The sequence below is a fragment of the Eschrichtius robustus genome, chromosome 4, assembly GCF_028021215.1.
Source record: "Eschrichtius robustus isolate mEscRob2 chromosome 4, mEscRob2.pri, whole genome shotgun sequence".
NCBI classification, from domain to species: Eukaryota; Metazoa; Chordata; class Mammalia; order Artiodactyla; family Eschrichtiidae; genus Eschrichtius; species Eschrichtius robustus.
Window position 1 is genome coordinate 35,539,255 of NC_090827.1, and position 13,569 is coordinate 35,552,823.

General features: G+C 42.2%; 1 protein-coding gene and 1 long non-coding RNA gene across 5 annotated transcripts in view; one reads left to right on the forward strand and one right to left on the reverse strand.

The window, feature by feature from the left end:
• Positions 1-401: 401 nt before the first annotated feature.
• Positions 402-3,374, reverse strand: LOC137764023 (uncharacterized). 2 transcript variants are annotated; one of them, XR_011073896.1, is made up of 3 exons: positions 3,177-3,374; positions 1,465-1,557; positions 402-1,129 (listed from the first exon to the last, which is right to left on the reverse strand). It is a non-coding gene; the product is annotated as an uncharacterized lncRNA (long non-coding RNA). The 2 variants fall into 2 exon arrangements; XR_011073895.1 differs by having other exon boundaries at positions 402-1,182.
• Positions 3,375-3,510: 136 nt separating this feature from the next.
• HHIP (hedgehog interacting protein) overlaps positions 3,511-13,569 on the forward strand; it is a 91,895-nt gene continuing 81,836 nt past the window's right edge. For 2 of the 3 annotated variants that reach the window (XM_068542557.1, XM_068542556.1), the window contains exons 1-2: positions 3,511-4,398; positions 10,141-10,333. In XM_068542557.1, the coding sequence (XP_068398658.1) occupies positions 4,120-4,398; positions 10,141-10,333 (472 nt within the window). In that variant the 5' untranslated portion in view covers positions 3,511-4,119. Of the gene's footprint in view, positions 4,399-4,533; positions 4,674-10,140; positions 10,334-13,569 lie in introns of those variants that run through there. The other variant, XM_068542558.1, reaches the window with a different exon arrangement.

Consider the following 13,569-nt stretch of genomic DNA (forward strand, 5'->3'; position numbering starts at 1 on the left):
TTCTGTACTTTAAATGGCAGAGAGGAGTCACTTCATACACTCCTTCCAGTGCATCCTTGGGTCCCAGCTGAAATGTCATTTTCACAGAGAGGCTTTTTCCAGTCACTTAATCTGAAATCGATGTGCCTTGTTATTCTCCATCTTAGCATTTCTTTCATAGCCTTAGCCTTTACCGTAATTATTCAATCATAAGTTTACTTGTGACCTTACTAGATTGTCTTCCTTACTAGATTATTAGCTACCTAGAGGCAGGGTGTTTGTACTACTTTTCATTACCGGGTACACATCACTTAGCACAGTGGCTGGTGCTTAATATATGTTTGTTGAAATAGAATTAAATAGCACATATTTCTGTGAAGTCCAGAAATCCATATATAAAACCGATTCGAATACCCAAAATAGTTTTATTTTAAACATTTACCAAATTTAAGTTTTGCTAGCTTCTGATACACAGACATGTATATCTACATGACTGTTTATATATGCGTATATAAATACATATGTAATTCACATCTATGGTAATATTTTGAGCTTTACCTATGAAATTAATTTCAATTTGGGTCAAATATTTCATCTGTTGCAAGAAACCTAACTTGTTCATGAAAATCTTGAATCCATCCGAGGTAAGGAATAGAATCCCGGGTAGGACTGGGATATGGGAGTGGGGTGGTCAGACATGCCACTAGCCCATACAGGGGGCATTGGTGCAAATTAGAAAAAGGAGGCACATCATCTGGGCAGACACGGCCATGCACCAATAAACTCGGCTTGGTGAGTGGAGCAGGACTTCAGCTCCCATTCCCTGACACAGCTGGATGCCTTGCACTGAGTGCAACCGGCATGCAGGTGGCAGTCCTAGAGGGACGGCTCAGTGATGGTGCAAGCAGAAGATGATGTTCTGGCCACCCTTGTACAGCTCCATTCCTTGCTAGACTGATTTAATTTGTCTGGAGGAGGTTGGTCGGGCAGGGGTCTTTTCTTCTCACCACTTCTGATGATTTAGCTGAAGGAGATCTCCCCGATTGAAAAAGTCCATTTTTCAGGTTCAAGTGCGCAGATGGCCATGCAGCCTCCAAGTGGGCTTTCATGGTTTAATCTTAGGAAATAGCCCAATGTTGATTCTTGATTCCTAAAAAAAAAATATGCTGTGATCTGGCTGTAGATGAGCTTTGCAATTTCCCTCTGCAAAAAACGAATCAGAAGTTAGTTCACTTGTATAACAACACTGCTTAGTGACTATTTGGAAATTCTATCAGTGGCGCTGAAAATAAATGCAGCTAACTCATCAGTGACCCGATTTATGGACTGTCGTGACTAAGAGCAGATGGGATCAATTCTAGCTCCCATGGATCAAGAAGGAACAAGTCTGTCTCATTTCAGTAATCGTTCATAAACTCTATATCTTTAACTTAGGGGCACAGTTTATAACATCTGCATAATCTTTTAAAACCAAAATTAATTTACCTTTAAACGTCCTTAGTCTTTAAGTACGAACCATAAGGAAGGCCTGTTCCAAAACTAAGATGAATTCATCACTTGGGGTGGGAGCTCACAGCACTGAAATAGAATTTTTAAAGGATTTTTTTATTTTGGAAAAACAACATAAAACTGGTGTTTGGGAATAAAGCTTTAGATTGTGGAAAGCAACCTAGATTGGATCCCTGGTTTTTAAACTACCTAATTAGATGAGATTGTACAAGTGATATAATCTCGATGGGATTCGTTTATAGATTCGTTTATTAAATGAGAGTTTAAAGTCTTAAAGTCTTTATAGCTCTATGATTTTCTTTATATTAAAAAGTCTTCAAAGCAGGAAGAATGTCAGATAAAGCAGTCTATGGGATCAGAAGAAGCATTTGTGATCACAAGCATACAGAAGTCTTGTGTATACCCACAGCCCCTGGGAGAAACGTTAAGTAAGTCATAGGGGCCCTCCAATGAATGAGCTCCGGTCTGGACTGAATATCTCAGCAGATTCTTCTCAGCTATTCTAATCTGTCACCTCTTTTGGGAAAAACCTAGCTCCACTAGTAAATCCGGGCCCCGGAAGAGAAAGGGGCCGAAGCCTTCTCTAGCCACTGCGACCATTTTAACAATAATTAGTTTAATCAGCTATCCACACCCACCGTCACCAACTTTTACATTAGCTTGGCGAAATCTGTGCCTGAAGAGTGAAGCAAATCCAAATATGGTGAACGTTCCTCCATTGCCCAGATGAGAAAACTGCCTTATCTCCTCTTCAGAACCCATCTACCAGAAAATCAGCTCCCCTGTTAAATACTCAAGTGGGCAGAAAGCACATTTTGTGACGCAATCCCAAAGAGACTCCTCTTGATGCCAACTTGCGGGGATCCAGTCAATGCCAAGTCACCACTCTTGATAAGGCACAAATCACTTTAGAAACACCTTCTTTACGCAGACTTTGTCTAGCGGGGGTGGCGGGAGCGATTTAACTTATTTAGGTACCAGGGATACGTAGCGCACCCCACTCATAGACGCCTGCAAACCCACTACTAATTCATCCTCCGGAGCTGATGCCTCTGTGCTTACACCCCTACGGAAATCTCCCCAGGATTTTTTTTTTTTTTTTCCCATCTAAAATGAATGCTGATTCCAAGGCCAGCTTCTTCTCCGTTCCTCCACCTGGGGCAGGGGAACCTGCGTTCCTGCGTTCCCGGGGAGGCACCAGCGGGGCCCGGCTAAGTTCCAGGGCACAGGTGGGGCCCTCGAACGGGGCGTCCGGGGCCAGCCCACCCAGGACCCAGGCGAGAGCAACCCTTCCAGGAGGCCCCGACACCCCACCTCACGCACACGCGCTTGTGCCACTCCAAGAGCGCGCAAGACTTAGGCAAGGATGGCTACATCTTCTCGGCACAGTCTTCAAACCACCTCCACATACTCAGCGGCTTGCAGCATCTGGGCTGTTCCCCCCGTCTCTCAATCAGACCCCCAGGAAGATTTGTACCGGCTCGAGCTTCACTTTGGAAAACACCGGGGTCTGGGGGAGCCCAAGCGGGCCAGGGGAGGGAAAGGGGCCGGAGAGCTCCGTCCCGCCAACTCCAGCCCACTCGGTTCATCTTCCCTCCCGGGAGAGGCGCGGACCGGGACCGGGGCAGGGGAGGCCCTGGAAGGGTGCCCCCCCCCCCTTCTCGCCTCCCGCAGCCTCTCTTACTCACTTTCTCTCGGCGCCTCAGCTCGGCCGCCTCACGCCCGGGGTCGTACGGAGGGGCTGCGCGAGGAGCGAGCAGCGGGCGGGGAGCCACCGGGCCGCGCCCCAGTCCCAGGCGGGCCGGCCGGGGGACCGGGGCCGTGCACGCCCCCACCCGGACGGCGCGGCCAAGCGGGCGCGCGGCGTCCCGCGCCCTCCAGGCCGGCTCCGAGGACTCGCGCCGGGCCCTCCCCCTCCGCCGGCCGCCGCGGCGCGCGGCCCCTCCCCGCCGCACCCCGGAGGCCGCCGGGGCCGCCCCCTCCCCTCCCCCCAACCCGGGCGGGGGCGCGCGAGCAGCGGTGACGTCAAGGGGCGCGCGGTGGCAGCACCTCCCCGCGCGCTAGTTAAAAAGAAGAAGAAAAGAGGGAACGAAACATGAGAGGCTGTGTGAGAAGCTGCAGCCGCCGGCAGAGGAGACCTCAGCATCATCTAGAGCCCAGCGCTGGCCCTGCCTCCGCCTGCCCCGCCGCCGCCGCCGCCGCCGCCGCCGCTTCTGTTCCTGCTACTACTGTCTCACCTAAACAACTCCCGTTACACGGACAAGTGAACCTCTGTGGCCGTCTTCTCCTCCTCTTCTACCTCCTCCTCCTCCAACTCCTTCTCCTCCTCCCACTCCTCAGCCGCAGCAGAAAGCCCCCCACCCAACTGACACTGGCACCACCGCAAACGGTGTCAACCGCACTTTATCTCGGTCCTCGGGCTCCCCTGAGGCACTGGGCCCGTCGCCTCGTCTTTTATTTTTTGCCAAGTTGCATCGCTCTACATCTTCTCGCCCCCGCCACCTCTCTCTGCCTCTCGAGTGTCCCGCCGCCCCGCAGCCTCCTCCTGGAGCTGCGCCCTAGTGCCCCTGCTGGGCAGTGGCCTTGCGCCCCCATCCTCCCGCGCCCAGCCCCTGCCGCGCGGGGCAGGCGATGCTAAAGATGCTCTCTTTTAAGCTGCTGCTGTTAGCCGTGGCTCTGGGCTTCTTTGAAGGAGATGCTAAGTTTGGGGAAAGAAGCGAAGGGAGCGGAGCGAGGAGGAGAAGGTGCCTGAATGGGAACCCTCCGAAGCGCCTGAAAAGGAGAGATAGGCGGATGATGTCCCAGCTGGAGCTGCTGAGTGGGGGAGAGATGCTGTGCGGTGGCTTCTACCCTCGGCTGTCCTGCTGCCTGCGGAGTGACAGCCCCGGGCTGGGGCGCCTGGATAGCAAGGTAGGCACGCACCCGCCTCGCAGCTGCGAGATTGGCACACTGGCTGGGTGGGGTGCCTTGTGGCTCCGGCAATGCTGGTGACTGGAAGAGGGGCGCAACTTCTGTGGGGAGTTCTTTTTGCTAACTTTTCTAAAGCGCTAGCGTGATTCGTTTGTGTGGTCCTCTGGGGTGCGCAGATACCTACCTCCGCCCCCAAGAGTCCCCGGTCGGGATGCTGTGCAAAACTGCCTGTCTCAGAAAAGAGGAGCTTCTGTGGTACCCGCGTTCTGGGCTGGGTAAATATTTTATGAGAATCGCGATTAACAGTGTGTTTTGGATCGAATCGGGCATTGGTTGCGGTAAAACTGTAAGTGAAGGTGGCTGTGGTTTCTGGTTTATTTTTCTAGGGTAAAAAGATTTGTGCAGTTTTCTCCACGTGCTCGGTTAGAGAGAGGATTGAATCGTAAAGGATGTTGAAGCACGGTTGGTTTATGATCCCCAGCCCCGTCAGAGGGGGGGGGGTGTCTTGCATTACAGTAGTTAAACAGCGAAAAGGAACTCCTGGTACTCCAGTTGAGAACCCCAAAATTGGCGAAAGATTTTGCTGGGGCATGTTTATCACGTAAAACCGAGGCGATTCTCCTCCTGTCACGTTTTGTAACATTATAAATTCGGGTTTTCAATGGTAGTTAGTTGTGTAGGAAGATCTTCTCCAGAAACTTGTTTTAGGGGTAATGGCATTTACATTTTCCCGATGTTAATAAGTTTAAACAAATATGAAAAGAGTGTTGGTTGGGTGTAAAGACATGCTTATATTTGAGTTTGCAACAACTTTCTTGCCCTGGGTTGCAGTAATGTGTGTTCTCTACTGCATTCCAAGGAAAGACTCCGGGGATCAGTCATTAACAATCCCTGCGCGTGAAATAAACAATCAGGTGTCTTTGCCCACCCCCCCTCGCTTCCCCCATTTTAGGTTTAATTAAGAATTCCTCTGTTACAACACTGCAGTTGTCAAGGTCTGAGAGACTCGTGGAAAACTTGTGCTTCAGTCTTGCTGGCCCAGGCATTAAAAAAAAAAAAAAAAAAAAACCCAGGCTGAATCTAATTTTTATGCTCAGTTCACGGTAGATTTCACTCTATTCTCATGTAAACAGCTCCTACGAATCAACATATGTGTCTGGGTGGTATCTCTCACTTTGTTTTGTAACAAAAAGCCATATTGCATCATTTAATTTGCTCAAGTCATGCAAATAGGAAAAAATCAATAGGACAAAAAGGGGTCGACTTATCCTCCTCCCCACTAAACTGCTGCCCACACACAGAGTCCTGTTGCTTATGGCAAAAGAATAACAACAACACCATTGTGTTTGTTAGTTGGTTCACTAATGGGTGAAACTAGAGAACATCATTCTCTTTCAGTCCCCAGCTCTGTCCAAATGTTCATGCCTTTTGAGGGAGCATTTGTCCAACTCCCTCTATTCCCAGCTGAGTGAGAACTGTCTTGCTGCAGGTTTTCAGCTGTAACTCTCTCTTTATTCTTACCACATGCAGCAGTAGTCTGAGATTCAGGGAACAGATATTCCAGCATTTTGTTCCAAACAATGTCATTAAGCTCCTGTGTTGTAATTGAATTAAAGTACAAAATCGCTACGTTCACATCAGCTCCAGGGTTTTTACCAGGAGCCGGACAGAACCAGGAAATTGAGAGAAAGGATTCGAAATATTTGGCATTAAGCCTCCCCGTGTGCAATATATGCTATGAATATACCAATGATCCGAAGACCCCTGCGATACTGAACTCTTCCAGGTACAGGAGGAGTGAAAACTTTTTCTTAACTAAATGTAGTGGGGAGCTGAGGGCGGGGGGGCGCTGAGGCTGAGGGGAGTTATAACCCTTAAGAGAAGTTATATAAATTTTTTTAAAGAAATCATTCTTTAGGAATCATTCTGCCACGTTAGCTATCCACATTCCTTTCCGTTTTATGTGCTTCCAATCTCCAACAAACCCCTACTCATTTGGAAAACGTGTCTGAATTAAATTTGGTACACTAGACTTTGCTGGTTCCATTACGAGTGGTTTATAAACCAACAGTACTCAAATTGTTCCAATCAGGGATTTGATATAGTTATGCATATGCATTCTTGACCCATGTTAGTTCTCAAGTTTTAATAGTTTTTAAAACATGTTATTTTATAATAAACTTCAGTGTTTCCCTTTTTCCCGCCTAAGCCTTCCTGGCTTATAATATATGTTAGGGTCTTATTTCATAATGTGTGTGCAGGAGAGATGATGGCTATTTGAAAGGGCCCTTTTTTGTTCATGAAAAAAAAAAAATTTTCCCCAGAAAGATTTCTGCAACTTTTCAAGAAACTACAGGAGTAGCTTTTTCCTAAGTGAAGAAACTTCATAGACAAATAGATAGTCGCAAACTGGGTAGAATATTGATCATGCTTAGCTGTGCGATTAAGTCCAGTTTCCAGGCTAACCCATTTTCTTTAATATGTAATGAACTATTGAATGTAATTGAGTTCAATTCTTTAGCCATGGTATTATTCTTCTAAGTTATTCTATATTTGCATTTCTTTGTATATTTTAATAGTTTTGTGTACTGTAACGAGATGGTTAACTACTGTTACAAATAAGTACTGCGAATATCTAGGAAGTTATATGGTCTTAGCAATATTTTTGCAGCTCCTAAATACAAGATGCTAAAAGGATCTAATTCCCATTAGCCAAATTGAATCTGCAGCCAAATGAAATACCCCCATTTCTAAAACTTAACTTGTAGCCACAGAGGCATAGAAGCTCTCTCTACCTTGGGTGGTTTCACAGCCAAAGCTGTCAAGGAATGGGTGAAAAGTAATTGTTTTCAAGTGTGCCCTTTTACAATCATTTGTTTGCTCTGGCTCTTTCAGGGACAAAGGCTATTGTTGAACACATCCAACTAAACAAATAACTCATCCTGGGGTCCCTTTAACAGCTGCCTTAGTACAATGATCTATTTACATATTAGCCTAAAATTGAAACTGAACTCTTTAATGACATAATCCAGCACTACAGTCCAGAGACGCATGTGTTCTACCCAACAGCTGAACAACCTTGTAGGCATATGAGTTTTAGAAATAACTTTTTGTGTACCAAGTGATCTTAAGGCGTCATCTTAATATACTGTCCTGTATTTTCTCCTTTTGTCCCCTCATCGAACCCATGTGGGTGCCTTTTTATCCTCTCTGTTTAGTTACTTGATAAATAAAGAGAAATACAGAAGGTCTCTGTCACCCATTTTACTATTTGTTGATAAACTGTAGTTGTAGGCCACGCTTCACTGTGTATTCCAGGATTTATCTTACCTTCCTTGTATGGATTTTACTTTCATGTGGCTGAAGATTAGAGGATGACCTGCCAGATGTTATAAATTAGTCAGCAACAGCCACAATCATTACTAGGCACACTGTAATAATGATTCGAAGTTTTACATGATTTCCAAAGTATATTTAGTTTAAACCGCTATAATTTGATGGTTTCATATATGGCTTTTAAAAATTGAAACAGGATATTAGCTTAAATTTCTTCTTAAGATTGATGACATTGTCAGACATAAAGTTAAGGACCTGTATAGACACAGACACTTAGGCAAAAAAGAAGAAAAAAATACCCTACACACAGCAGCACTCATCTGTCTAAAACAGCGCTGCAGCTTGGGCTGAGTCAGTTTAATTGACTTCAGTAAGACTATTGGTTCATTGAAACCAAAGCCAGAATGATGGCTCTATCTATCTTCAAATAGGTATTTACACTGCAGACCTCACACAGAGCAAAATGTTACCATCCTGCTGGGTTGGAACAGCATGAAACTTTACAAAGAATAATATTATACTTGATTTCAGATAATTTATTGAATCCTATTTCTGCACTTTTGATGAGAGATCTTGTGGCCAGGACACATTCCAAAAATTGTAAAAGACAAAATTCTTGAGGCCCTAAAATCAAGCTCTTCCTGGATAGCAGCTGGGAGAGTATATGGGGATCATTTTGTTTCAGCTATAAAAAAATCTAAGCATGCATGTTCTCCATGAAACCAAAGGTAATTACATTCCAGTTTTTCAGCCAGCAAAAGCGGTGGCTTGAGCATCCTGCAGTTGTTTTGTTCTTAGTGGACTGCCGTATGATACACAAACAGAACAAAGTTGAACAGTATTAATATTGAATAGATCTGGTGAGGTCTGCCAGAGTATGGACAACAAAAGACATTTAAAACATTCTTGGAATGCAAATTCTAAGTGTCTGGTGTATGTTTCCCCTTAGAAAACTTTAACCATTTAAGCCATTGTCATTTAAATAAATTGATAAAAATCAAAATGCAAACATAATTGTGATTAATAATAACTTTTCTGAATATTGTAGATAGTTACGACTCATCATATTTATACACATATATTTTTTTTCCTAAACAGGGTAGCTTCTATTGGACTTTTAAAATTTCAGCATGCCTTGTATTCAACGATTTTTTTTAGTTGCTTTGCTCTTTCAGATCCAAATTTTGTGATCACTTAGAGTATCTTTATCCTAAAAAGTAGAAGCCATATGATTCACTCAATTTACTCAAATTAGAATCTCAACTGAAGAATGAAATATTTGCTTTAAGCAGTGATCTAGAGTTTAAAATGTTAATTTCAGTTCATAGTTCTAAAGAAATAATTAAGTATAAACATAGTTGTATAAACTGGGAAAACATAAAATTCAATCCCATTATGGTGTTTTTTAACACCATATGGTGTTTTTTAATATAAAAAATTAATGCTTAATTTAGACAGCGCTACATTTCACATCTCAATTATTGTGCTGATATTCTATATTTATATTTATTAGAGGAGGTCCTGAAGTCAGTTTTTAAAAGTTAGTTCTAGACACTGAAACCTATTTTACCTGCAAATTACTAACCTCAATGAATCAGTAACTCTCAAATTAGTCTTATTGATATAAAAGACATAATAATACTGTATAAACAAAGATAAAAGTATGCCCTTTTTCATTGAAACTCACTAAATACTATACAAAATCACTTTTATTAAACTCTTGTGTTTTTCGTGCATATAACATACCTGAGGAACTAGTTAGAAAATTTTTCCTGGCTAAAATACAATGAATTATAAAAATTGGTCTTAAACCTGTTTGACTCAGCTTCAGATATTATTTTTATAGAACATGAAAGGGTGATATTTCCCCCACTTTAGAAAACTTTCCCTATGCAATCTGTATATTGAAAATTAATTAAAATGAGAACAATGTAATTCAAGTAATATCTTTGAGAATGTCGTTAGGAATTTCAGGAGTGAAATAGATTTTTACCCAAGACACAAATAAGCCATGTCTTAAAAGTTGCTTTACATACAGTTGTATAAAGGTATTTGGAGTTTTAAAGTTAAATTATCAGTCAGTGTATACTTTGAGGCAGAGTAAGAAAAAGGGTTCAAGAATCTATATATAATTGTCATTTAATTTTTCACACCTGAAGGACAGATAAACAGACTTGGATTTGCAAGAGTAAGAAGCATGTCTGTGCCTTCCTACCCTTTGCCCTCCCATGCCAACCCAAGAGACTGCACTTGTGTCCTTATAAAGACATACTGTATTGTGACTTGGTGATTCTTTGCAGACAACAGCTAAATGACACTTTTCTCTTTCCATGATGACCAAAAAACATAACTAAACCTAACTTCATGGAACTAAAAAGAGGTTTGTTTCTAATTTATGGCTTTCAGATGTTTTCTGTTACCAACAACACAGAATGCGGGAAGTTACTGGAGGAAATCAAATGTGCACTTTGCTCTCCACATTCTCAGAGCCTGTTCTACTCACCTGAGACAGAATCCTTGGAAAGAGACCTGGCACTTCCCCTGCTCTGCAAAGACTATTGCAAAGAATTCTTTTATACTTGCCGAGGCCATGTTCCAGGTAAAAAAAAAAAAAAAAAAAAAAGATACATTAAATCAACTACTGCAGAATAGCTTTCCAAGATACCTGTTCCTAAATGCTTGCTTAGGAGAGTGTAAAATTTATCTGCCTTTCACAGTATCTATTTTTACCTCATAATTAACTGTTCAAACTTGGAACCTTTTATTGCTGCTAAAATTGCTGCTGTCATTTCAGACTACAAAACAATACATTGTTTTGTTGAAGGGTTTAACATCTCTTGTTAAATAGATAATACAGTTGGTAATCTTTACACACGCTGGATTATCAGCACAAATTTCTTGTTGGTGTCTTTAGTCATCAACGTTGATATCAAGACAGCTTCCCCTTCTACACAGCTGATACATAAGGGCAGATTGTCCACCGACTTTTAAGGTATTTCCTTAAATAAAATATAATTCAAAAGGCCCCAAAAAGTAACACCTTACAAAGCACTTTCATATATAATGACTAATTTGCTCCTCATAAACCCTGTGAGGTAGATAGGAAAGGTCTGGTCATTTCCATTTGACAGATGAGGAAAACTGAACCTCAGGAGAAGTTAAATGCCGTAACCAAACTTGTACAATGAGAAAGTGATAGGCTAAAAGAAGTTCAAGTTCTTATGCTTATAATGTCCCAGATATACCTGGTCACTATCGTCTTTTGGACCCTAATAAACATATAGGCTCTCGGGCATTGATTAATTTTACCATCAGCAGCTTGTAAACCTTGGTGGTTGTTGCTTTAGGTTGGAAGAATCAACACAGAGGTAGAAATGAATTTAACGAGACCGATTCCATTTAGTTAGGCAGTGTCACACACAAACAAATCTACTGAAACTAACAGTTTATAAAACTCTATGGCACTGAAGGACAAGACAAGCTTTAAGAACTGTAGGATGCACTTGGAGAATTTTTTTTAACTGCTATGCACATTTTACTTTTTTCTCTGACCCAGAAAAGTGTAGATTTTTGTATTTTTTATAGAGCTCTCTTAATAGCCTAAGAAAACATTTTGACTAGGGTTGCTTGCTTCCTTTGGTGTACCATAACAAGTATCTAAACCCATTCAATGTGAAAATATTATTATTGTTTTTTTAAACTGCAGCCATGTTTCTAAGGCTTTCCTTAAACCAGCTGTTTCTTTCTCTTTATCACATTCCCCAAAGCAAAGTAGAATAGGTCACGGTTGCCTAGATGGCCTGCCGAGAAGCGATAACAGATTAGGTCCAATAAAGTTCTGCTGCAAATTTCCAGTCTGGAAGGTTTGCCTTTACCACTATAAATTGAAAATGGTATTGACCGTGGGCATTTTTATCTACCTTTATCTACTTGCGATAAATACCACCAGGCTGGAATTAGAGACTCATCTGTGGGGTGCTTCCTATATTTGAAGTTATTTTAGCTTCCAGAACAAACAACAAAAAGCAATATCCACTGAAAGAGAGAGCACAGCAAACAACTCAGGAGCCAGAGCTGCAAGCACCTCACTCCCCAGATCAACATATGTGGTGACGAATGACAAATTTATTTTTCTACAAAGTTTGTATATATGTAAAACTGCTGAAGTGCATCAAGATGTCAAGTGCTTTTGGTGGCCACCCAGGCTGCCTTGAAAGATAACCAGATGAAAGCTCCACTCCAGTGGTGGGTGGAGCAACAAGGGTACTTTTCAGGGCCAGGCCAGCAGGCTTTAGCAGCGAGCAGAGGGGGCTTCCTCTGCATCCATCAAATGCTAATAATTGCTCTAAATACTTGTCCCAAAAGTGAGCTGTAATAACACACTCTTCGTGTTACTTAGGTTGATCAATTTGTTAGCCAGACTGATCCTTGGCACGTAGGTTACCATTTCCTAAAGTGTGATGAATCAGATGATAATCCTCCCCTCAGCCCTGGCCCCCAGCACAGAAGGCTCTTTAGAATTCTAGAACACTTGTTTTTCAGAAATTGCCCAAAATCTGTAATAATTTCACCTTCTTAAGTCTATTTAATGACATGGATTGCTTTTCTCCGAAGTTCGAAATTGTGAAAAACAGCTACTTTGTGATTCTTTTATTTTATTTTTTTTTTACTATCCTCATTGTTAGCCTCATCTTTCTACAAATCAAAAACATGAAGAGGAAGGGACCTTAAGGGTTGTAGTTTGCTAAGAGATGGGAACTGCTGAAAGGGGTTGAAAGAGAGAAAATAATTCTAGAGACATCTTCATTTCTTCCCCCACTGCCCAATATGTAAAGAATTAAACACATAAACGGTCTATCCCTTTGCTTCACCCTCTTGGCTTTAAGAAAGTGCCACTCACTTTGGGATACATGTATACCTGAAAGACAGCTACTCTCTAGAAATTTTAATTCATAAACATTCATGGTCTGCTTATTTCCACAAAAATGAAAAGAGGGAAGTTAAAAATCACTACAGTGAGGATACACTAGAGTTTTATTAATCATAATATTCTCCTGTTGTGACTTTACTTAGGGAGATAAACTCTTAAAACTTCTTAAAAAATACCCAAATTTCATTAAAAAAACCCCCACAGGAACTCTTTTCTCAATACCATGGGTCTCGTCTTTTGCCTGAATTACGATGAACAGAGGAGATGCTTTGCTGTTCACTAAATGATGGCCTAATAAATACCCTCTGTGGAAAGGATAGGAAAGGACATCTCTGGGCCTTGCTTCTCCCTTTATACTTGTTATCATAGTGATTTTTATCACTCTTGGACCATCATATCTCAGCTGTAGGTTATGGTAGTGTGAAATATCTGTCTGTACACAATTAGTTCAATTGGTTTAATCCCATTGCTAAAGAGGCCAAGGTCAAGAATTTGATTCCACTGAGTTTCTCGAGTCCACAGCCACTCCTGCCCCAGTCAGATATCTTACACATGTGTCTCATTAGTGCCCAAGAGAGCAAACCAGAGCAGATATATGAATACACCAAAGTCTATTCCCTCTGCTAGAAAATGCTGTCTAGTGCAAGCCTTACAGATGGTAGGGTTTTTCCATTTTTTCCTTATCGTGATGAACAGCATATATAATGAGGAAAAAATAACTTTTCTGTAGCATACATGCTCAGAGAAAAGCTAGAGCTTAGAAGACTGCACAGAGAATATTTATTTATATGTCAGTACTTTATAGGGTGCTTTGTGGTATCGTAGGACGGGGTTTATGATCCAGGAGAAGAGTTACAGTACCAAAACATTTGATAAATTATCAGGAGTTGTAAAAAAATTACAGC